We start from the raw sequence: 25,211 nt of genomic DNA, 5'->3' as shown, positions 1-25,211 counted from the left end.
GGTCGGGTCGTCAGAACGTGAACGTGATGATGTCGGCAACGGTACATTCTGTGATTTGGGGACACCGACACTACAGTAGAGACTGGGTAATAGTGGAGGTATAAAGTTACAATTTCAATTATACAGTTAAAAACACATTAGAAAGGAGAACGCTTGCTGTGTGACGGACTATCTGCTCTCATGTCCGGAGTGAAAAACAGATCTGAAATGAAGCGCAATTTTCTGCTTTTCAGCTTAGAAACAACACAGTGATGATAGTGAAAGTAGCTCAATGAAAATAAACAACTTGACCAAAATTTGCCATGTCATTTGTATTTTTATAGATGACAGATTCATAATTTCCGATCTGCTTGAAATACGTGCTCACGCATGTTGTACGAAACACGATTGTGATAAAGCAATGCTCCTTTGATTCATTGTTCAGCAACTCTTGGTAAGAAATCGTGTATTTGTTCCATTTAAGTACAGTACAACTTTGTAGTATCAGAGTAGCTACAATTAATCTCAGCTGCATTACAGAGGGACATATGATTTCTATGATCACGTTCTGGCCATATGACTGAGCGCTCGAATGAACGCAAGGGATTCAAATATTAACCGTTTATTCTAAGCAAGTGCAAACAGATATTAAAAATATTAACGTAAATATGGGCGTTTTTTCCTCTGGTGACTTGTTTTTGTTGTCACTGTAGGCTATTAGCATATCCTAAAATCGAAAGCACAGGCACATGTAAACACCATATCGGATTAGATAACGTCTCATGTAAACAGTTCATCGAATCTTTCAATCGGAATGATTTTAATCGGAATGACAAAAAAGTGTACATGTAAACGCACCTAGTGTATCTTTTCAGATTCTCAAAATACAAATGAGTGACAGCTTGTGTGTGTATAGAAACAATGTCTGATTTTATTTTAGTCCTGCACACAGACTATTAGAAAAGCAGTAATTGTGTGTTCATAATCAGTGAGTTGCCATGAGCATCTGTAAAACCGAACAACATGCTCTGAGAATCTGTCCTCACTGTCATGTTTCATGTGACCATGTAAACATTTTGTAACTGTAGTCAGTTAGGAACAGATTCTCCTGAGATAAGACATGACCAAAGGGTAAAACAACTACTAGTTCTTTATAAAACTGTAAGGCAGGATAGTCTAGAGATTCAGCATTTGTCTAAGGGACTCAGGTTCAAACCTCAACCCTACATGCTGTATTGTCAAATAGCAAAAATTGCAACTCGCTTCAAAATAGTCACCTTGTATTTGTGTTTGTTTGGCTTTTTTTTTTTTTTTTGCCCACAGGAAGTGGGTAGATAGACAGAATTTATTGTTTAAAGCTAATGCACATCCTGATGAAAAAGTGACTCTGTTGGGTTCAGACGTGTGATTTAGAAAGTATTTTAAACTAAAAGTCTGGCAGCTGGCAGCTTTTTCTGGGTGAACTATCCCTTTCAGGAATGACAAATCGAATGATAAAGTTTTATTTGAGAGAGCTCTTTGTTTTCATATTTTGTGCAGTACTGTAGCTGTATTCATCACTGTGTCTCTCTTGCACAATAATATACAGCAGTGTCTTCATTCTTCATATTATTCATCTGCAGATACATCTGTTTCTTGCTGTTGTCTCTGGAGATGGTGAAGCGTCCCTGAACAGACTGAGAGTAGTATATATAACTACTACCACCAGAGATGTATGCCAGCCACTCCAGACCTCCTCCTGCAGTCTGTCTGATCCAAGCTAAGTCTGGGTCACCACTAAATCCAGAGACTGTACAGGTGAGTCTGTGAGATCCTCCAGGTTTAATGACCACTGACTCAGACTCAGTCAGTGTTTGACACCAACAGACTGAAAAACAAACAGTTCAACATTAACATTCACAACAGCACACATGAATAAGTCTGATTATCAATAGGTTTTCAGGAGTATCTTACATTCTGTGAGAGCAAACATGAAGATAAATCCCAGTTTAGACAAAATATCCATTGTCATGTTTTGAAAAGAGCAAGCCGATGCATCAAAGTCACAAACAAGTTTTGTGTCTGGAGATGAATAGAGTGGAGACTTTTGAGGAAGACAAACAGAAGTAGGTTTGCATAGGGTGCCCTCTAAAGGTACATTTGCATTTCTGTGTCCTTATTAACCTCTGTAACCATGTCTGCCTTTAAATGTATTGTTGTTAGGTATTTACTAGGCTATGATAGTTGATTACCAATTAATTGTATGTTTTTATCTACCTGTAATCCAAATCCAGTTTTCTCAAATCATACAAAACATACAAATTGTTCCTCAAAATATATAGTATTTACAGTATGTGTTCCACACACAAAGAAGTTATTTCATTCATAGTTGGAGTAACATGTTTTGGGTTTGAACCGTGATGAGATGGTTGAGTATTTCTACATGCTTTAATGTTGATATTGAAGAATGAGAGATGGGCAGGTTTTTTAGATTACCGTCTGAACTGTTTTTGATAATGTCTGGTAGGAACAGTGTATTTCTCCAAAGCACGTTAAGTTTATGTACTGCAGAGCAGCATCTTGTATTACTGTGTTTCTCGAGCAAAGTAATAAACGGCAGTGTCTTCAGCCTGCAGATTTGTCATGTGCAGATACACCTGCATTTTAGGGTCATTCTACAGAAACGTCCACTTTTGGTATGGCAAGATGTCTTAAAATGTATTTCTTTTTTTAACACTTAAACTTAGACCACATTATTAGATTACCTTTTGACTTTATGAATACACATAAATGACAGCTTAATTATTTTTTTTGTGCATTTATTTGAAGACCACATGTACTTTTTTTTTTCTTCTTTTTTTTGTCACTGGTGTTACCTTACTACTTTGGCAATTTTAAAGGTTTTTATGAAATATTATTTCTCAATTTTTTCAGCACATGTAGGCAGAGTTACAGAAAAATAATAATGCAACAAATAAGGAGATTACTTTATTTATTTTAACCAGGTTTGTTAAAAGTGTGATTGAATGATGTTGGTTCATTTGCACAACCATGTATTTGCTATAACAATGAAAATTTTTGAAAAAACAGTTATAAACAAGTAACGATGCAATCCTTTAAATCTTAACGCTTCAGTGTAGCAGAATTTAATGGATGCAAAAAATATTATCATGTCACATGTGACACATTTTATTTAATGTGACAGAAAAAAAAACGGTAACACCAGTGAAACAATGAATCACCAGTGACATACATTAGACCAGATATCCTTATTCTACAGCTATAATTAATAGATAAGACTAAATTGTTACATTTGACATACATTTGGCAATTAGTGAAAGCAGTTAGTAAAAGAACATAAACATAAACTGATCTTCGCTGGTGTAACCCATAAGGAAGGTAACAGTGACAGTAACACCAGTGACACATTTCATGAAAAAAATGCATTTTACAAAAGGTCTGCTGCAATATATCAAGCCACTTGTTGTCAGTCATGGTATACTCACTAAATTAAGTAGTTTACTACATTTGTTTTCTGGTTAAAATTCCCTGACAATAAAGTAGGTCATACCAGCGACTAAAAGCTTCATATGAAATCATGAGATAAATGAGAAAATTTCTGATAACTGATAAGAGACAGTGGAGTAAACATGGGCCTTTCTTCACAGATCTTCAGGAAACAGGAAGGAGGAAGTCAAGTGATGTCATCAGTGTGATTTTTATTTCAAAATAAATAATTTTTGTTAATCGGTAACACCAGTGACAACTCCAGGGGACCACCGCTTTTATTATATATTTTATAATATTTATTTTACATTTTGTATTTGTATGTCATTTACATCATATATTTGATAGTTATGAATACATTATTGTATTTTAAATGGAAGAAAAACCTGTTTTTGAACTCTAAATAAAGCACTTTCCCGCTGTACATGGCTGTGGGGACGAGCAGTTTTGTGGTGCTTGGAATTCTTTATAATTAATTTAAAACAAATATTGCCACATTGATGGTTTAAGAAGGTGTAATTGTTCAAATAACACATCGTTTTATTTTAAAATATAAAAATTTTATATTTTTTATAGTGTAATATTTCTGTGAAGGCTAGGGACAGAAAAATGGACATTTCCATAGAATGACCCGTTGTCTCTGGAGATGGTGAATCGTCCTTCAACAGTTTTAGAGTAACATTTGTCACGGCCACTTGGAGCAGAAATATTTGAGATCCACTCGAGCGCTTTCTGTCTCATCCATGAAATATCTGCAGCTCCAACATCAATCCCAGAGAAGGTACAGGTCAGTTTATGATTGTTCCCTGGTTTGATGACGACTGACTCAGACTCAGTCAGTGTTTGACCTTTGAACTCTGTTAAAATAAAAGTCAGACCGTTGTCTACAGTAGTCAATAATAAAGTAGTGTAAAAATGTATTCCTATATTATATTTACTGTCCATAACTACGATTATGCTTATTAAACATAATTCTGAGGACCATTTTTGCAGCAGTTTTTGTTAAAAAATCTCACTGACAGAATACTGAGGAGATAAATACGGAGGGTTTATAAGACAGAAGGTACAATTAATTTGCATTGTCCATCCCCCGGCTGATTTTACATCAGTACAAAGAAAGTCAGAACAAAAATATAAATAAAACCCCATGCAAGGCCTTATCTTGCTTATCTTGTACATAAACAATACTTGTCATTTTTGTCACTTTTATAAAAAAAAAATATATATATAATTATTATTATTGTCACTTTATTTTATGTACTGTATTTATTATATTTATTTTATGACCATGTTCACAGTAAAATAGAAAATTGGTCACACATTTAAGTGGTTAGTAATTAACTGGTAATTCTTTATAATTTGTCGTAGTTATGAATCTCATTCAGTAATTATTGCATATCTAATAATAAATTAACTCAGTCTAAAGCATAAATTTGTTATTGCTTAATGATTCATTACAGTATTCTTGTTTCCAGAGTAGTTAATAGTAGCTGAAGTGTTTCTGTACTACTACTCATTTGTCCTGCATTTCCTCCTACATAGTTACCTGATGGACCATTATTTTAAAAGGCTACCAAAGAACTGCTTAAGTGTGTTGAATAACATCTAAAACAAGTTATATTTTATATTTTGGGGATGTTTGCAGTAGAACTGCTTTTGTGATGTGATGCATCAATAGTTTTTGTTCAGTCCTGCAGTCTTTTGTGTAACTGTGAGTCTCTAGCACAGTAATAAACAGCTGTGTCTTCAGTCTTCAGGCTTTTCACCTCTAAATACAGCATGTTTTTGCTGGTGTCTTTGGTGATGGAGAACTGGCCCTGTAGAGACTGAGCATAATATGCACTTGAGCCACCGTCTATAAATCCAATCCACTCCAGTGCTTTCCCTGGTTTCTGACGGATCCAATGCATGTAGTAGCTGCTCATTGAGAATCCAGACACAGTGCAGGACAGAGTCACTGAGTCTCCAGGCTTTTTCACCACAGAATCTGAGGAGGTCAAAGACTGACCACTAACAGCTGAAAAACATGGAACAAATAATGTTAGATGATGTAGAAAAGTGGGATGTCCTCAACAATTCAGAAAAAGTAAGAGTTTCTCACATGAAATGATCAACAGCAGAACTAAACGCAGTAACACCTCCATCATCACACCGCAACTGTGAACTAAAGAGTAAAATATTTAGCTGCACACAAACACTGTCTGAGAGTTTTGTTTTATAGCACAAGTCTTTTAAAAGTTTAAGTAACATCGACCCTCCCTACTAAATCATGACATTTGCATATATTCTGCAAAACAAGGTAACTCTGGCAACACTGGAACTGAGAATCTTTTTTTTATTATTGAATTCTGATTGATATAATAAATAATACACATTTATTTTGTTTTTAGGGCAGTAGAGGTTTTTCAACATGTTATTGTACAGTATGTTTACAGTAACACATTTCAAATTGCATTAACTCATCAAATAAACTTACACATCTATACAGATATTACATAAAATAACCTTCTCTTTTGTTACTTCACAGCAATGCTTCACATTTTGACCCAGTTATTACTAATTCTGGCATACTATAGAAATCAGGCTGTTACTGTCATTGGTGTGGGTGCAGTAAATGTTAGATGTTTTTATGATTGGTGTTTTTGGTAGCAGTTATATGTCTGTTTACAGTGGTTTTGGAGGACTGGTGCTTGGATGTGGTATTTTAAGGCCTATACATTTCCTTAAAGATGTTGGAGTGGGACAGGGAAGACAGGGGAGTTTAAATTCACCTTTAAACATGCTTTCAGTCATCAAAGCAAAGCATATTTGCATATATTTAATTTGAATGAATCACTCAAATTTTTGACTTTAAAGAGAAATACACACATACATATACATTTAAAAATATAGTTCACCCAAAAATAAAAATTCAAGTTCTTCCATACAATGAAAGTATAATTTTATTTGGGTTAGAATCACATTTGCTATTTCAGAAACAAGGTTTTAAACAAGATTTTAGAAATAGAATAATAATTTAAAAAAAATAAAAATAAATAAGAAAACTATTCAAAAAGCAGAAGGCTAAAATGTACACAATTTTATTGCAATCAAGATTAAATCTGCAGTGATATAATGCACAAGTGGATTAAGGTATCAAGCTAATTGAAATCTTCTCACTTCAGTTACTTTCAGTTCTTGTAGAGCTGCTTCATCAGATGGAGTCAGTGTGTCTGTCGAGCACAGTAATAAACAGCAGTGTCCTCTTCTCTCAGACTCTTGGCTTCAAGATACTGTGTACTTTGAGACACATCCTCACTCAGTGTGAAGTGATTTTTCATTGTTTCTGCATAATCAACACTACCAGAGCCAGAGTTAACGCTCCCAATCCACTCCAGAGCTTTCCCTGGTTTCTGTCGTATCCAGTGCATGTAGTAGCTTGTCATTGTAAAACCAGATATTTTACAGGAGATCTTCACTGTTTCTCCAGGTCTCTTTATCTCAGCAGGTGACTGATCCAACCGGATTTCATCACCGCTGATACCTGTGGAATAGTAATAATAAATCAATTACATTGATGTAGAGCATTAATTAGTGTATCGAATGCGCTTGGTTAGAAAGGTGGAAAATGTCAACCTTACCTTGTTGAGTTAAAATCACTACAATAATGAACAGCCAAATGCTTTTTGACCCCATTGTTAAAAAGCCTTCTAACTACAGGGGTGTATTCTAAATTATAATGTTATGTTTGATGATTGTTGAGCTGAATTGTGTGTTAACATTATATACAGTTAAAGTGGAGAGTGAATTTGCATATGCCACATTTTTGGGCTGTATATAAAGTTCTGAAGTAACGTGGGTGGAAATGTGAGGAGGTGTTACTGAAATGGTGCTCTTGAAGAATTACACATGGACTACAGTTTAACCTCATTTACTTCAAGTGAATTTGATCTTAATGTTTTGGTTCTGTTTTTGATGACATTTTTTTTTGTGATATAATTTTTATCTCTATAATTTACTTATTTTATATATTTTTGTCTCTAAAATTTACATTTTCAGACAAAAAAAGTCAGGTTTTCACTGTAAGTTAGGTACTCCCTCGTGTGGAAGCAATGAATCATTGCTGTAATGTACTATTCAACATTTAGTAATGTATTATCATTATTACATTCTTTCTTTTTTCTTTTTTCATTCACAAGTGATTGTGTTGCTTTTCAGTTTCTCAAATTACAAATGTGGAATGACAGCTTGTGTGTGGAAACAATGTCTGATTTATTTACCGTATTGACCTGAATATAAGACGACCCTGATTATAAGACGACCTCCCTTTTCAAGATGTACCTTTTGGAAAAAGGCTTTTTGAAAACCAAATTATTTTCATATTGCATATTTTTCCTATTTAAATTTTTGTTTTGAAAGTATGGTAAATATTGTAAAATGTACCAACAATCACAGTTTTAAATATACACTTTTTGATAAACCATAAAATAACAGGTAGCCCATCTGAATTATATAACAATTAGGCTATCCATCTCATAGTAGCCAAATGTCATTAACAGTAGAAGTGAAATCTTATTGTAGTCTTCAAATCTGGGTACTGTCTTACGTTTAAAATCACTTACAGAGGAAGTTTGGTCCCATCAGGCTAACATGACAGTCACGACTCATGCCACTATCTTTTCTTTTTCTTTTGTTTTCACTCGCGATGTTCTAACATTACAATACACGTACAGTACATACGTATTTGATGGCACACTCGTTTTACGCGTATTTGGCGCCACCTATTGTTGTGGGTGTATGTCAAAGTCTAGACCCCGAAAGATGACCACGTTTTTTCAGATGCATTTCCAAGAAAAAAACATTGTCTTATATTAGGGTCAATACAGTATTCATTTATTTTAATTCTGCATACAGACTGTTTAAAAACCAGGTGTTGTGTGTTTTCAATCCATGAGATGCCATTAGCATCTGTCAAAGGTGAACAACATGCTCTGAGATCCCATCTGTTTCTGTGACTATATAAATATTTTTAACTATAGTCAGTTAGAAATAGATTCTCCTGAGATAAGACATGACCAAATGGGGGAAAAAAATAATTACTTAGTTCTTTATAAAACTGTAAGGCAGGATAGTCTAGAGATTCAGCATTCGTCTAAGGGCACTCAGGTTCAAACCTCGACCCTACTGTATTGTCAAATAGAAAAATTGCAGCTAAGCTTATTAATAATCACCTTGCTGTTGTACTGAACATTCTCAACAAAAGTAAATAATGAGAGCTTCACTAAAGGCATCAAAAAATTAGAACATATGACTCGTGCCTCCATGCAAAGTCTCCTGAAGACATTTGATAGCATTGTATAAGCAAAAATCTAATTATTTTAATGTTTAATTCATTTATTCAGCGTCCCTGAACAGACTGAGAGTAGTATATAGTACTACCAGAGGAGGTGTATGCCAGCCACTCCAGACCTCCTCCTGCAGTCTGTCTGATCCAAGCTAAGTCTGGGTCACTACTAAATCCAGAGACTGTACAGGTGCTGTGAGATCCTCCAGGTTTAATGACCACTGACTCAGACTCAGTCAGTGTTTGACACCAACAGACTGAAAAACAAACAGTTCAACATTAACCTTTACAACAGAATACATGAATAAGTCTGATTATCAACAGGTTTTTAGGAGTCCTTCTTACATTCTGTGAGAGCAAACATGAAGACAAAACCCCTTATGACACAATATCCATTGTCATGTTATAAAAAGAGGAAACTGATGCATCAAAATCACAAACAACAGAGTAGAGGCTTTTTAAAGAGGACTAGGAGAGGTAGCTTTGCGTAGGGTGCCATCTAAAGGTACATTTACATTTTCTGTGACCTTATTAACCTTCATAACCACGTCCGCCTTCCACCCCTCATAAAAACACTTTCTCATTAGATCTAAGCAAATCTCATAGGTGACCTATTTTGATCTCAAAAAAGTGAGTTGTCACTGAAAGGTGAGGAGTTTGCATCTATGATATTATGTTACTTACACATGTTAAAATACCATATGAAATAACTTATACTAAGGATAAGAAAAAAACAACTTCAGTTGGAATGGTCAATGTACTGGAATATCACTGGAAGGGCAAATTAATAGACAATTACTGTTTATTTATTCAGACAATTCTGATTTCAATTTGTAATGATAAAATCAGCTTATAATGTATGCATATGCATTTTAGATATTTTTCTGTTAGGTAGTTTCTCACGTTCAGATTCTCTGACATGGACAGAATAGATCGACAAAACAATGCATAATAAAGGTTTTTTTTTTGTTGTTTTTTTTGAGGCACCATTGACTTCCACAATATGAAAAAATAATATGAAGTCAATGGTACCCCACAATTGTTTGGTTACAAAAATTCCTCAAAATATATTTTGTGTTGAGCAGAATAATGAAATTCATACAGGTTTGGAGCGACTTGAGGGTGAGTAAACAGTGACATTTTTTTGTTTTTGTCAACTATTCCTTTAAGAGTCACAGTTTTAATAACTTAAGTTAGAGCTGCATGATTCTGGATACATAGAGAATCCCATTTTAGTTTCAAACAGACATCACGATTCGGAACTAAAAATGTAATTTACTAGAAGTTCTGACAAAATGTTAATGGCTGCAGTCTATTTAAAATGTTTAATCTTGAATGAATTTAAAAAATGGTCTGAATGAATGATTAAATGACCCATTAATAGATGCAGCACGGCGCGACTAAATACAATAGAACCCATTATAATCAGTGACTCTGTCTACACTGGATGCGGCTCAACACGATACATCCCCGACAGCAAACTGATCCCTCATTCTATTTATGATGTACTGACACAAAGTTTAAATGATTTTCAACGGTCGCTTGGTTGCGTCTAGTGTAGACAAACTTTAGCTGTTGTTGCGCTGCGGCGACAAGCTCTTAATCCTTATCCGAAGAATTGTTCCACCAATAATTGGCAAAGAAAGCTGATCCTGATTGGTCCTCGTGTGTGCATTCGAAATGCTGATTGGCTCACAGATAGAACCTTATAGAGCCAAATTAGAGTTGGACCTTGTAGATAGAACCTTTTTGTTTTTTAAATAAAAAGTTCCAAAATGTAAACAACTTAAAAAAAAAACATCACATAATGTAAATAAGTTGTCACAGAATAAGAATATGTGAATAACTCAATTTTGACAAAAATATCAGATAGAACCTTATAATTCCAAGGCGACGAATTGTGAACTCTTCATGAGGTGACAGCAACAGAAGATCGTCTGCATACAGGAGGCATTTGATTTCACTGCCCTCGAGGGTCAGACCAGGACAAGAGGACTTATCAAGTGCTGATGCCAGTTCGTCGGGCTGAGGCTGCAGCTTTGACGGACTCCTTTGGTCTGACTGAAATAATCAGTCCGTCTGTCGTTGATTTTGACACAGCATTTGTTCCAGTTGTATATGTCCTTTATGATGTCATATGTCCTTCCTCCTATTCCACTTTGGATAAGTTTTAGGAAAAGTCCATTGTGGCATACAGAATCAAAGGCTTTTTGGAAATCAATGAAGAAACCAAATATTTTCCCTTGTTTTGTCTGCTGAACGTATTTTTGTATGAGTGTGTGGAGTGTGTAAATGTGATCTGATGTTCTCTGTTTAGGCATAAATCCAATTTGACAGTTGTTTAGAATTTTGTGTTCTTGAATGAACTGAACTAACCTGTCATTAATAATAGAGCAGAATAGTTTTCCCAGGTTACTGCTGACTGTGATGCCTCTATAATTATTTGGGTTGTACTTCTCACCTTTTTTTAAAATTGGAGTTATTAGATGTTCTTTGCAAATCTCAGGAAAGTGTCCTGATTTTAGTAAGAGACTGAGAAATTTCAGAATAGCATCTTTCAATTTGGAGCTGCTGTGTTTCAGCATCTCATTAGATATTCCATCCAAGCCACAGGATTTTTTATTTTTTAGGGATTTCATTTTGCCTATTAGTTCATTTAACGATAGGGTCTCGTCTAAATGGTTTAGCTGCTCTTTAATAGTGAATTCTAGGTCATGTAATTCAGAGGTCAGATGTTTTTGGGTAAGGGTTGGTTCATTTTGTGAATAGAGTTTTCCGAAATGTTCAGTCCAGATGTTTGGTTCGTGGATGGGAATGTGTTTAGTTTCTTTGGATTTATCTAAATTATTCCATAACTCCCAAAAATAATTTTGATTGACTGCCTCCTCAATCTTGTTGAGCTTTATTTTCATGTGATCAGCTTTTTTCTGTATTAGCAGTGATTTGTATATTTTAAGGGTTTGTTGATATGTGGCTCGTGTTTGTTGGTTTGCAGGGTCTCTGTGTTTTTTATTTGATAATGATCGGAATTCTTTTCTTCGTTTTTGGCATTCTTTATCAAACCAACCAGCTTTAGCAATTTCTTTTTTACATCTGTAATGTTTTCTTTTTCTCAGGGCTTTTCTGACCATTGTAGAGAAAATTGCAGTTAATTGTTCTGCTGCTAAATTGATAATTTTCTTCTCTTCACCAAATGAAGTCAGTAGAAATGAGTCTATCATGTTCTCCACATAAGTGCTGTGGAGCTCGGCTTCATATTGGGCAGGACTGTCTTTACTCCATATAAATTTGGAGGGGAGGGGGTACAGTTTAACCTTCTGCTCTGAAGATGGCAGAAGATTCACTGACCTGTTGAGACTGAGAACTATGTGACTGTGGTCTGATAACGGTAGCTGTGGCATCACTGTGAAATAGTTGATTTTACTTTGGTCTAGATTCGTAATGGCGTAATCTACTGTGCTGCTGCCCAGACAGGAGCAGTAGGTGAATCGACCCAGAGAATCACCCTTTATTCTGCCATTAACTATGTATAGACCCAGGCTTTTGCAGAGCTGCAGGACTTGTTTTCCATGTCTGTTTACTGTGTTGTCATAATTCTGTCGTGCTTTAGTAAAACGTTTTTGTTGGTACGTATGTGAACTGTTAATATATTTATCTCCATCTGAACTAATGTAGTCCGCTTCTCTCCCTGTTCTAGCGTTCAGATCCACCATTAACCAAACTGGGCCTAGAGACTGAAAGTATATGATCTCTGACTGTAGGGTTGAGAAGATGTCTTCATTATAATAAGGCGACTCATGTGGGGGGATATATGTGGCACACAGGTACTTGATCTAAACACAAAATCTATTTTTTTTAAGTTTTATCCAAATATGTGTTTTTCCTTTTTTCACAGGCTGAATATACTGCCACGATTGTCTTTGAACCAAACTGATTCCTCCTGAATCTCTTCCGTTTTTAACATTAGGCTGTTTGATTGATGGTATACGCAGCTCTCTGTAGTTTGGAGGGGTGCAGTATTAGGAGTCTTAACGACTCCATGTCTCAAGTAATATAATTATATCTGAACTATATACAATATTTACAAAATCAGAGTTTGTCATTTTCTCCCCAAAAGCTGAAGAGAACATCCCTTGAATATTATAACATGTTATTTTAAACGATGACATTGAGTATTATTGTAATTACCAGAATAATGTATGAGTTCATGACACAATCATGTAAATATATAGATTAATCAATTAAAAAGGTAATATAGAGAATACAGATAAATACAGTGCGTGGATCCATTTTACAAATGTTACATTTAAAAATAAACAAGTAAATAAGCAAAATAAATAAGTTAATAAATAAACGAATAAGTCATTAAGAAATAATGATCATTCTTGACTATAGACCCATTTTGTGCTTAAGCTAATAGATTATCACATATAATTTTCAGCATTTTTTTTATCTGGATAAGGAAGAGTCTGATCTACCTCGTCGTGCCACTACAGCGGCTTAGCTGTCCGTCTGGCTACCGGGAAGCTGCCCAACTCTCTCCTCCTGGTCCGGATGTGTCTTCTGAGGGCTGTTCAGGGTTGATGCCTTGACGGTTTTTTGCAAACAGTCTCATGCCCTCTCGGTGGATGTGGATGTGGATGTGGTCGTAGAGATGCTCATGTGTGATTTGCTGATGGTTGGCTATGTGGACATTCGGTATTGGAGCACAGATGTTAGCTATCTCCACGTTGATGGCGTTGATGATCCTTTGTGGTACGTCTCTGCAGGTAGAAGGCTTGAGATGATGACTTTGGCTCTGGGGTAGATCCTGCTAGCTGTTCTCACCACGTTGGACTCTCTCTCTCTTTCTCTCTCTCTCTCACACACTTCCAGTGCGGGTGTTGAGCGTGAGTGGACAAAGTGTGAGCGTGGTGCAGAGTGGTGTGAGTGAATCTTTTTCCTTTTTTATTGTCTACGCTGTTTTTTCCTGTCCTCACTGTTGTCTTGCACCTAGGGCCGTGTGCTTGGGAAAGCATGTCGGCCCAGTGGGCACAGGGTCTATGCTCACTCACGAGACGCCACGCAATTGAGGTGGCGTCCGTAGTGAGTGTGGAGGACGTTTGTTTGGCTGTTGGGGAAGTGGTTGGACACTCAGGTGTTTTATATCCGCTTCCCCGATGAATAACGCGACAGTGGGGTTTTTTTTTTGGATAGTGTGGATAAAGCGAATGATTTGGTAGAGCAGGGAATTGTAATTAGAGGAGAATTTGTTTCAGTTCTCCCACTTTCACTTAATTTCTAGCGATTATCGCAGATTTGATTGCACAGATATTATTTAAACTAAACTGAGTTAGACAATGACATCTCTGAATTTAATAATGAAATGCCTTTAACTGAAAATTGAAAATTGAGTGTTTAATCTTATCATTATACATTAATGACACTCTAATTTGATACTGTTAAGTGCTTTGACACAATCTGTATTGTTAAAAGCGCTATATAAATAAAGGTGACTTGACTTGACTTGACTTTCTTTACCTGCCAAAAAGGTTACTCTATCTAATGTGCCACCTTTTGTGAGTGATGAGATTTTAACGCAAGCTCTGTCACGTTATGGCAAGTTGGTGTCCCTAATAAAAAAGATACCGATCAGTAGCGAATCGCCTTTATTGAAACACAGTTTCTTTTAGGCGTTTCGTCTACATGATCATTCCAGATGATGCGGACCTAGACTTAACACTTCATTTTCGGATTGATGATTTAAGCTACAATATTTTTGTTACTACTAGAAAGATTAAGTGTTTCAGATGCGGAAAAACAGGACACTTGATTCGAAATTGTTAGAATAAAAATACTGAAGTTGAAAAAGACAATGAGAATGTGCAAGGTGGCGAAGATAACGGTGTAGTGGAGGCTGCTGTAGCGGCGGCGGGTGAAGGCTCGGCTGTGACAGAGACCGTTGAAAACCCTCCAGGGGACATTGAGGCAGAGCCGGGCTCATCTCGGAGTGGGCAGACTGATTTAATTCCTAATGAATTACCCCCAGTTACTTTTTCTAGTGATTCAGTGAGGTTGGTTTCTCGATCAGATAAACAAGAAGAAAGTGCAATCGATTAACAGATTCAAGTCGCTGTTAGTGAAAGTTGTGAGGAGGCACAGCTAACAATGGAGCAAGAGCAGTTTCTTTTTAAGACTCTTCAAAAAATTTAAAATAAGTCACTAGATGCGAAAATAAGTAAAACGGACGAGTTACAAATGCAGGACACAGGGAGTGACAGTGATTCCTCTTAATGCAGTGTGAGTCTTTCACAAAGTGAACCCACTGCTCGTGGTTATGAACTTGAGGACATCAAATTGTTCCTCAGATCAACAAAAAACAAGAGAAGGAGTACACGTACAAGAATATTTCCCTGATATGAAACAATTTGTTGAGAGAGCAAAAAGTTTGATGGCTAGAGACTATTTTACCAACAAAGAAGTTTATAGATTGAAAAAAATTGTGAGAAACACCAGTAATGTTCTAAATAATGATAATGTTTGATATGAGACTCAGGAATAGTTTTCTCTTTTGGTTTTGTAGGATGCATCTTTGCTCTTTTTTTCTTTTTATAATAAGTGAGGTGCATCTTGCTTCTTTGAATGTTAATGGTGCAAAGAATTTAAAAAAAGAGGAAACATTTTTTAAGAAATGGAACAGAAAAATATAGATATAGCTTTTTTACAAGGGACACACAGTAGCTCAGATAATGTTGTTGATTGGATACAAGAATTCAGTGGAATACCTGTTTTAAGCCATAGTTCTACTCTAAGTGATGGAGTTGCCATTTTGTTTAGCAGGAATTTTAAACCAATTTCATATGATGTAAATGAAGTTATTAAAGGTAGACTGTTAAAAGTTAGAGCTACTTATGAAAGTTTTGTTTTGGTTTTCATTTGTATTTATGCTCCAACTGCACCTGTGGAAAGATTATTGTTTTTAGATACCCTCTGTTCAACTTTACAAAATTGCTGTACTGAGGAATTTTTGTTTTTAGGGTGTGATTTTAATTGTGCTGAGTTTGACAGACAGGAATCATGTTGAACCTCACATGGCTTCACGTAAACATTTAATTCATTTAATTGAAAAATATGATCTATGTGATGTTTGGAGAGCTCTAAATGGTAATGAGAGACAGTATACATGGGCTCACACACGTGATAATTGTTTATCTTTAGCCAGATTAGATAGGTTTTATGTGTTTAAGTACCATTTGAATATGTTTTACAAGTGTTATATCACACCATTACCTTTTTCTGACCATAATATGGTGAGTTGTAAATTTATGTTGAATTCAGTGAAACCCAAAAGTACATACTGACATTTTAATACAAATCTTTTAAATTATACATTTTTCTTTGAGTCATTTAAGCCTTTTGGGAGGTTTTTAAAAAGACAAAGTCATCTTTTAAATCCTTACAACAATGGTGGGATTATGGGAAGGTGCAAATAAAACAGTTTGCACAGCTGTACACTCAAAATGTCACAAAAGATTTAACTTGCTCATTAGAAGTGCTTGAAAAACAAATAATGGATTTGCAGAAACTGACTCAGACTTCAAGTGATGTTAATTGTTTGGAAACTTTTTTAAGGAAAAAAGCTGAACTTAAAGACCTGCTATAAAACACAGGGGGCACTGGTCCGGGCAAGATTCTTGAACATTGATCAGATGGATGCACCTTCTAAATATTTATTTGGCCACGAAAGGAAAAATGGACAAAAGCGCATAATTCACACTTTACGTTCCGAGGATGGTATTTTGGTATTTAATCCTAGAGAGATTCGTGAAGAAGCAGTGCGTTTTTATCAGTCCCTCTATGAAAGTGAGCTTGAGCTAGAAAATGGGGGGAAAAAAATGTTTTTCTAGAAAATCTTCCAAAAATCTCAGAGGAGTCCAACAAAGAGCTGGAAAGTGCCCTGACTTTAGGAGAGCTTTATGGAGCACTCCAGAGTATGGAGTCTGGAAAAACTCCGGGCATGGATGGGCTGCCAGTTGAGTTCCTGAAAATGTTTTGGTCTGAGATAGGAGTTGATCTGCTGGAGGTGTTCAATGACAGCTTATTGAAGGGTGGGTTGCCGTTGAGCTGCCGAAGAGCAGTGGTTACTCTTCTCCCAAAAAAAGGAGATCTCACTGAGATTAAAAATTGGAGGCCGGTCTCACTTTTATGTAGTGACTATAAATTACTTTCAAAAACATTGGCAATTAGGTTGGCTAAGGTAATGGGACCGGTGTGTACCTAGTAGGTCCATTTTTGATAATATTTCTTTTATTAGGGACATTATACAAGTTTCTAAACTATTTGATATCAAATGCTGTTTGTTGTCTCTAGATCAAGAAAAAGCTTTTGATCGAGTAGAACATTCATATTTGTGCAACACTTTGGAAGCCTTTGGTTTCCATGGAAATTTTTTAAGTATGCTAAAAATTCTTTATAGTGACATCGAGAGTGTAATTAAGATTAATGGTGGCTTATGTGCTCCATTCAAAGTTAGCAGGGGAATTAGACAAGGATGTTCTTTGTCAGGTATGTTATATTCTATTGTTATTGAACCACTACTCCAACAAATTAGGAAAAGTTTGGATGGGTTAAGAGTACCACATTGTGATTTTAAGTTTTGTTTATCAGCATATGCTGATGACGTTATAATAATAATCAATAAACAAGAGCATATACATGTTTTATCGAAATTAATAGAGGAATTTGGAAAATGGTCTTCCGCAAAAGTTTATTGGAAAAAAAGTGATGCTTCGTTATTGGGAGTTTGGAATGATGGAAAACCTATTCTACCTGAAAGTTTATGTTGGAGTAGATGGGGCATTAGATATCTGGGAGTGTTTTTAGGGGATGATAGTGTTTCACAAAAAAACTGGGATGGAATGTTACAAAAAGTTAGAGGTCGGCTAGACAAATGGAAATGGCTTTTACCTAACATGTCCTTTAGAGGAAGAACACTTATTGTTAATAACTTGGTTGCCTCACTTTTATGGCATAGACTGGCATGTTTTGATCCCCCTGAAAAATTGTTGGCTGAAATCCAAGCGGTTTTTGTTGATTTATTTTGCGATAAACTTCATTGGATCCCACAGAGCTTATTGTATTTACCTAAAGAAGAAGGTGGCCAAGGTTTAATTCATTTACAGAGCAGGATTGCAACTTTCCACTTACATTTTCTACAAAGACTTTTAGATGGACCAGTCAATGTAAGCTGGAGGGCTATCAGTTGCAGTATACTACAGACTGTTGGAAACTTTGCACTGGATAGATTCCTTTTCTTAAAGGACTCCAAATGTTTGAACCTCTCACACCTGCCTCTTTTTTATCAGAATGTTTTTAAAGTGTGGAGTTTTTTTCACATCCAAAATATGGAGAATTTTCATTCCATTTATTGGTTATTAAGGGAGCCTTTGATTTGCAAGGCAAGATTGGACATTTCTTCTACTTTTTTACCGGGATTCAGCAAGGTGCAACATAATTCAGGAGTTTTTGTTTTAGATCAGTTACTGTCTTTAACTTGACCTCATTTTAAGGAAACAGAGGCTGTAGCAAAAAGACTATCTATTCGCTCAATAAATCGGTTTTAACAAAATTGACAGAGGCCTTTACAAGTGAAGAGAAGCTGATTTTGGAGGACTTTTTTTCAGGGAATAATATTCCCGATAGTGAAGACCCTTTCCCCTGTTTGACAATCCAACCGTTCTTTGAAGAATGTTCAGGTATTTTATTAGAACAAGGAAGATCCTTTTCTGTTATTTTTTTTTTCTTGCACAGGAAAATATTTGTATAAAATGTGTGTTCTTATCCTTAATAAGAAAAAACTTGATAAAAGAATTGATACCCCATGGCGTTCAGTCTTTAAATTATGTGATGATGTGAAACCTGAATGGAGAGTGTTATATAAGCCACCATTATTAAAGAGAACAGGAGATTTGCAATGTAGAATTCTTCATGGAGCCATTGCTGTTAATTCTTTTATTTCTGTTTTGGATTCTAAGATTAACTCTGGTTGTTCTTTCTGTTTTCAAAAAGAAACAGTTTTTCATGCTTTTATGTATTGTTTTAGGCGTAAACCTTTATTTGTGTTGGTTCAAGAAATGTGTGACAAGTTTAATGAGAGTTTCCATCCTGAAACATTTATTTTTGGTTTTAAGTATGCACAGAAAAAAAACGTATTGTGTCAATTACTGAATTTTATTCTTGGGCAAGCGAAATTGGCGATTTATATGAGTAGGAAAAGTAAACTAGAGCAAGGGTGTAATGATGATGTGGTTATGGCTTTTAGGTCTTTACTCAAAGCAAGGATACTGATTGACTTTAATTATTATAATGTCATGAATGATCTTTCCACTTTTAAAATGAAATGGTGTAGTCATGATGTGTTATGTACAATAGCTGAAGATAAATTATTTTTCTGTTTCTGAGCGGTTACAAAAAAAAAAAAAAAAAAATTGTGAAAATGTAATTTGGGCTATTTGTGAATAAAGTGTTTTTTTTTCAAAAATCAATTAATAAAAAAAATCTCTCTCTCTCTCTCCGGAAGCGTGCCGGCGCCAAGTTTGGGCTGCGGATGTCGCGGTTATTTTAACAACAGAAACACCGTTTTTATTACAAAATTATAGACTACTGTAACTAAAACACAGAAAAAATGCTGCAAATATAGTTATTTTTCTTTCTATATTTATTTATCTATAACCGACTCTGAATGTTCAATGAGACAAGACATGTCTGATCTATATTGGCGCGACCGTCGAGCCCAGGGAGTTCATCTGTGAACAATTCAAACGAATCATGTAATTATAATTGGGAAAATTGTTGTTAGATGGCTAGGATAGAACTTTGAAACTGTTAGGTTAACTTTCTGCTCAAGATGATAACGTTTTGATTATTGTAGCTACATTGTTTTTAGTAGATAGGCTACTGCTTAAAATATTTAAATAGTATAGGTTTCAGGAGGAAAACTCTGAATAGAAACAGTATTGTTTCTGTTATATGGCCTCGCATGTATCTAAATGTAAAAATACAACAGGCCTGTCGCCTACATGCAAATATGTGTTTTTTTGTCCGGACCGCTGCTTGGAAGAAAATTTAAAGGCTGCACCTCTTGGAACTTTAATTGAATACCCCTGACTTTTATCATAAAGAAATACTTTATTTGTATGGTTTTGTAATATCTGTGTCACATATTTCCTTATGTGTCATGGTAGATCGGACTCTTATTATAGAATTTGATTACAGAAAAACTGTTTTAAACATGGTAAAATATTAAAACATAAGTAACAGGCTGACTGTACATTAACCATACATCTTAACACCTGTTTTTTTTTTTTTTTTTTTTACAAAGCAGATATAGATCATATATTATTAATAAATCATATCATATATTATTGATAAAAATATAATAAATATATTATAGTTTATCTATAGCCTATAAGGCAGCTTCGTAAATAGGATGATTTCAATACATGAGGATTCTGAATGGAGGTTTTTTTTAGCGAGCCATTAAATGACTTGAGACTTGACTCAGACTCCAGGTTAAAGACTTGTGAACATCTCTGCCATTGTCTACAGCAGTCAATAATAAAGTAGTATAAAAATGTATTCCTAAATTATACTTACTAACTACGATTATGCTTATTAACCCTTTCGCACGTGAGTTTAAAATATTCTAGCTGAGCCCCAGGCCTGACTTTTTTTTAGGCGACCGTTATTTTAGAACTTATAGCCTTATTGTTTCCATGGCGACGCGTCATGCTTGTCATGTGACACACCGCAGCCGTAATAGCGCTGTATGACACATGGATTGCTTTTATTTCGTTTTTCCTTTTTTTATTATTAATATTCACAAACACACTCGCTATATTATTAAATATCTGATATTCCGATTCTGAAATATGTGCAAGTAAATGTGTTTGGTTGTTTAAACACGTTTATAATAATCGTGTTAGTTCATCTATACCGGGTGATGGGCGCCGCCATGTTTGCTCGCGCTGAATCCAGCTGTGGGATTTACAACACTTAAATTCATCCTCTCCTCCCGAAACACGTTAAAATAAGTCTCCAGTAAACTGGGAGAAGAGCAGAGCAAACTTTATTGTTACCTACACTATGTGTATATGATATCAATAAAACATGTCGTCAGATTATATTTGTAAGGATCATTATTGCTGCTTCCATAGACAACAGCGCATATTTTACAAACTATAAATGTATGGCTTTACTAGTACTTATGTGTATTTAAATGTCTGAAATCTTAAATAAGCATTATATGGTTGAAAACACTGAATAAGTGATGATATTACAAGCGCTCGCGCGTCTGATCTGGCTCCGCGCCAGAAAGCAGATTTGAATTTCAGCAGTTGATGACGTGACTCACTGAAAGTTCTAATCACACCGGTGTGATCGTACGCTCCTGGGACCAGCCAAGACTGATCACACCGGTGTGATCGTACGCGTTAAAGGGTTAAACGTGTAATTCTGAGGACCATTTTTGCAGCAGTTTTTGTTCAAAAATCTGAATGACAGAATATTGAGGAGTTAAATACGGAGGGTTTATAAGACAGAAGGTACAATTAATTTGCATTGTCCATCCCCCGGCTGATTTTACATCAGTACAAAGAAAGTCAGAACAAAAATATAAATAAAACCCCAAGCATGGCCTTATCTTGCTTATCTTGTAATAGTTGCCATTTTTGTCACTTTTATTTGTAAAAAATGTTATTTTATTATTGTCACTTTATTTTATGTATTTATATATTTATTTTATGACCATGTTCATATAAAATAGAAAATTGCTTGTGTCTCACACATGTTAATAATGTGGTTAGTAATTAACTGGTAATTCTTTATAATTTGTGGTAGTTATGATTATGAATTAATTCTGAATGAGTTTAATCTCATTCAGTGATTATTGATTATCTAATAAGAAATTAACTCAGTCTAAAGCCTAAATTTGTTATTCCTTCTCTCTCTCTCTCTTTCGGCTTATTCCCTTTAATCAGGGGTCGCCACCGCGGAGTGATTCCCCCAAAACTGTTTTGGCACATGTTTTACGCCAGATGCCCTTCCTGCCACAACCCAGCACTGAGAATACACTACCTCGTGCAACCCCAGTGCTGGGACACACTCACTCACCCATTCACACACACACACACTCACACACTCATTTGGTCACACTAAATGTGTTACTACTTAATGATTAGTTATTATTGTTTCCAGAGTAGTTAATAGTAGCTGAAGTGTTTCTACTACTACTCATTTGTCCTGCATTTCTTCCTGCATAGTTACCTGTTAATGATGGACCATTATTTTAAAAGGCTACCAAAGAACTGCTTAAGTGTAACATCTAAAAACAAGTTATATTTTATATTTTGGGGATATTTGCAGTAGAACTGCTTTTGTGATGTGATGCATCAGTAGTTTTTGTTCAGTCCTGCAGTCCTTTGTGTAACTGTGAGTCTCGTGCACAGTAATAAACAGCTGTGTCTTCAGTCTTCAGGCTTTTCACCTCTAAATACAGCATGTTTTTGCTGGTGTCTTTGGTGATGGAGAACTGGCCCTGTAGAGACTGAGCATAATATGCACTTGAGCCAGTGTCTATATATCCAATCCACTCCAGTGCTTTCCCTGGTTTCTGACGGATCCAGCCCATGTAGTAGCTGCTCATTGAGAATCCAGACACAGTGCAGGACAGAGTCACTGAGTCTCCAGGCTTTTTCACCACAGAATCTGAGGAGGTCAAAGACTGACCACTAACAGCTGAAAAACATGGAACAAATAATGTTAGATGATGTAGAACAGTGGGATGTCCTCAACAATTCAGAAAAAGTAAGAGTTTCTCACATGAAATGATCAACAGCAGAGCTAAATGCAGTAACACCTCCATCATCACACCGCAACTGTGAACTGTAGAGTAAAATATTTAGCTGCACACAAACACTGACTGAGACTTTTGTTTTATAGCACAAGTCTCTTAAAAATTTAAGTAACATTGACCCTCCCTACTAAATCATGACATTTGCATATTGTGCAAAACAAGGTAACTCTGGCAACACTGGAACTGAGAAATGTTATTTTATTTTTTATTTATTTATTTATTTTAAATTCTGATTGTTATAATTCACAATTCACTTTTTATTTTCTTTTTAGGGCAGTACAGGGATTTGCCGACATGTTATTGTACAATATGTTTACAACAATACATTTCAAATGGCATTAACTCATCAAATGAATTTAAACATCTATACAGATAACTTAGATAAAACAACCTGCTCTTTTGTTATTTTGCAGCAATGCTTCAAATTTGAACCCAGTTATTACTAATTCTGGCATACTATAGAAATCAGGCAGTTACTGTCATTGGTGTGGGTGATGTAAATGTTAGATGTTTTTATGATTGGTGTTTTTGGTAGCAGTTAGTATGGTTTTGGAGGACTGGTGCTTGGATGTGGTATTGTAAGGCCTATAAATTTCCTTAAAGATGTTGGAGTGGGACAGGGAGGACAGGGGAGTTTAAATTCACCTTTAAACGTGCTTTCAGTCATCAAAGTAAAGAGTATTTGCATATTTCTAATTTGAATGAATCACTCAACTTTTTGACTTTAAAAAGAAATACACACATACACATGAAATGAAAGCTTTTTCTTTTTTTTTTTTTTATTGCAATCAAGATTAAACTCTCAGTGATATAATGATCATGTGGATTTTGGTTGCAAACTATAAGGTATCAAGCTAATAATTGAAATCTTCTGACTTCAGTCACTTTCAGTTCTTGTAGAGCTGCTTCATCAGATGGAGTCAGTGTGTCTGTCGAGCACAGTAATAAACAGCAGTGTCCTCTTCTCTCAGACTCTTGGCTTCAAGATACTGTGTACTTTGAGACACATCCTCACTCATAGTGAAGTGATTTTTCATGGAGTCTGCGTAAATAAGATAATCAGATCTAGAACTACTGCCAGAGTTAACTCTCCCAATCCACTCCAGAGCTTTCCCTGGTTTCTGTCGTATCCAGTGCATGTAGTACTCTGTCATTGTAAAACCAGATATTTTACAGGAGATCTTCACTGTTTCTCCAGGTCTCTTTATCTCAGCAGGTGACTGATCCAAATTGATTTCATCACCGCTGATACCTGTGGAATAGTAATAATAAATAAATTGCATTGACATGGGGCATCCATTATAGTTTATCTAATGCGCTTGGCTAGAAAAAAAGGCGGAAAATGTCAACCTTACCTTGTTGAGTTAAAATCACTACAATAATGAACAGCCAAATGCTTTTCGACCCCATTGTTAAAAAGCCTTCTAACTACAGGGGTGTATTCTAAATTATAATGTTATGTTTGATGATTGTTGAGCTGAATTGTGTGTTAACATTATATACAGGTGAAGTGGAGAGTGAATTTGCATATGCCACATTTGTGGGCTGTATATAAAGTTCTGAAGTAACGTGGGTGGAAATGTGAGGTGTTACTGAAATGGCACTGTTGAAGAATTACACATGAACTCCAATTTAACTCATTTACTTCAAGTGAATTGAAGTATCTTAATGTCTTGGCTCAGTTTTTGATTTTGATTTGTCTCTATAATTTACATTTTCAGACAAAAAAGTCAGGTTTTCACTGTAAGTTAGGTACTCCCTCTTGTGGAAGCAGTGTAAGTTCTTGTGGAAACAATGAATCATTGCTGAAATGTTCTATTCAGCATTTAGTATTGTATTGTATTGTATTGTAACTTTGTACAAAAAAAATCTTTTTTTTTTCATTCACAAGTAATTGTGTTGCTTTTCGGGTTCTCAAAGTACAAACAGAAACAGAGAGAGCCCTTTCTCTAAGGGGACTCAGGTTCAAACCTTGACCTACTACATACTGTATTGTCAAATAAAAAAATGCAGCTAAGCTTAATAATAATCACTCTGTATTTCTGTTGTTTGGAGCATTCATGTTGCCCTCAACAAAAGTAAGTAATGACTAGCAGAGCTTCACTAAATGCATCATAAAATTACTCCATATGACTTGTGCCTCCATGCAAAGTCTCCTACAGATATTTGATAGCATTGTGTAAGCAAAAATCTAATTAGTTTAATCAATTTATTCACTGAAGTTTTATAGATAGAGCTGTTTATATGGTTGTTTTCAGATTTTGTGCAGTGCTGTATCTGTATTCATTACTGTGTGTCTCTCTTGCACAATAATATACAGCAGTGTCTTCATTCTTCATATTATTCATCTGCAGATACATCTGTTTCTTGCTGTTGTCTCTGGAGATGGTGAAGCGGCCCTGAACAGACTGAGAGTAGTATATAGTACCACCACCAGATGAGATGTATGCCAGCCACTCCAGACCTCCTCCTGCAGACTTTCTGATCCAAGCTAAGCTCGGGTCACTACTAAATCCAGAGACTGTACAGGTG

At 35.5% G+C, this 25,211-nt stretch overlaps 1 long non-coding RNA gene and 4 gene segments (V, D, J or C); 1 reads left to right on the top strand and 4 right to left on the bottom strand.

The window, feature by feature from the left end:
• Window positions 1-4,563, top strand: part of LOC131536986 (uncharacterized) — a 4,677-nt gene extending 114 nt beyond the window's left edge. The window contains exons 1-3 of the long non-coding RNA XR_009270150.1: window positions 1-98; window positions 1,602-1,776; window positions 3,627-4,563. The exon at window positions 1-98 is cut by the window's left edge and continues 114 nt beyond it. This is a non-coding gene — a long non-coding RNA (uncharacterized LOC131536986). The remainder of the gene's footprint in view (window positions 99-1,601; window positions 1,777-3,626) is intronic.
• A 231-nt stretch (window positions 4,564-4,794) lies between these two features.
• LOC131536969 (Ig heavy chain V region 914-like) lies at window positions 4,795-6,257 on the bottom strand. The segment is given in 2 exon segments: window positions 4,795-5,482; window positions 5,567-6,257. Coding segments are annotated over 2 exon segments (378 nt in total).
• A 358-nt stretch (window positions 6,258-6,615) lies between these two features.
• Window positions 6,616-7,189, bottom strand: LOC131536974 (immunoglobulin heavy variable 1-46-like). The segment is given in 2 exon segments: window positions 6,616-6,988; window positions 7,086-7,189. Coding segments are annotated over 2 exon segments (375 nt in total).
• Window positions 7,190-22,214: 15,025 nt separating this feature from the next.
• On the bottom strand, window positions 22,215-22,761 carry LOC131536968 (Ig heavy chain V region 914-like). The segment is given in 2 exon segments: window positions 22,215-22,561; window positions 22,646-22,761. Coding segments are annotated over 2 exon segments (378 nt in total).
• An 838-nt stretch (window positions 22,762-23,599) lies between these two features.
• On the bottom strand, window positions 23,600-24,139 carry LOC131535258 (immunoglobulin heavy variable 1-46-like). The segment is given in 2 exon segments: window positions 23,600-23,931; window positions 24,035-24,139. Coding segments are annotated over 2 exon segments (387 nt in total).
• Window positions 24,140-25,211: the final 1,072 nt, after the last annotated feature.

Source organism: Onychostoma macrolepis, chromosome 03 (genome assembly GCF_012432095.1).
Source record: "Onychostoma macrolepis isolate SWU-2019 chromosome 03, ASM1243209v1, whole genome shotgun sequence".
NCBI lineage: Eukaryota > Metazoa > Chordata > Actinopteri > Cypriniformes > Cyprinidae > Onychostoma > Onychostoma macrolepis.
This window is presented reverse-complemented; position numbering and strand designations above follow the sequence as displayed.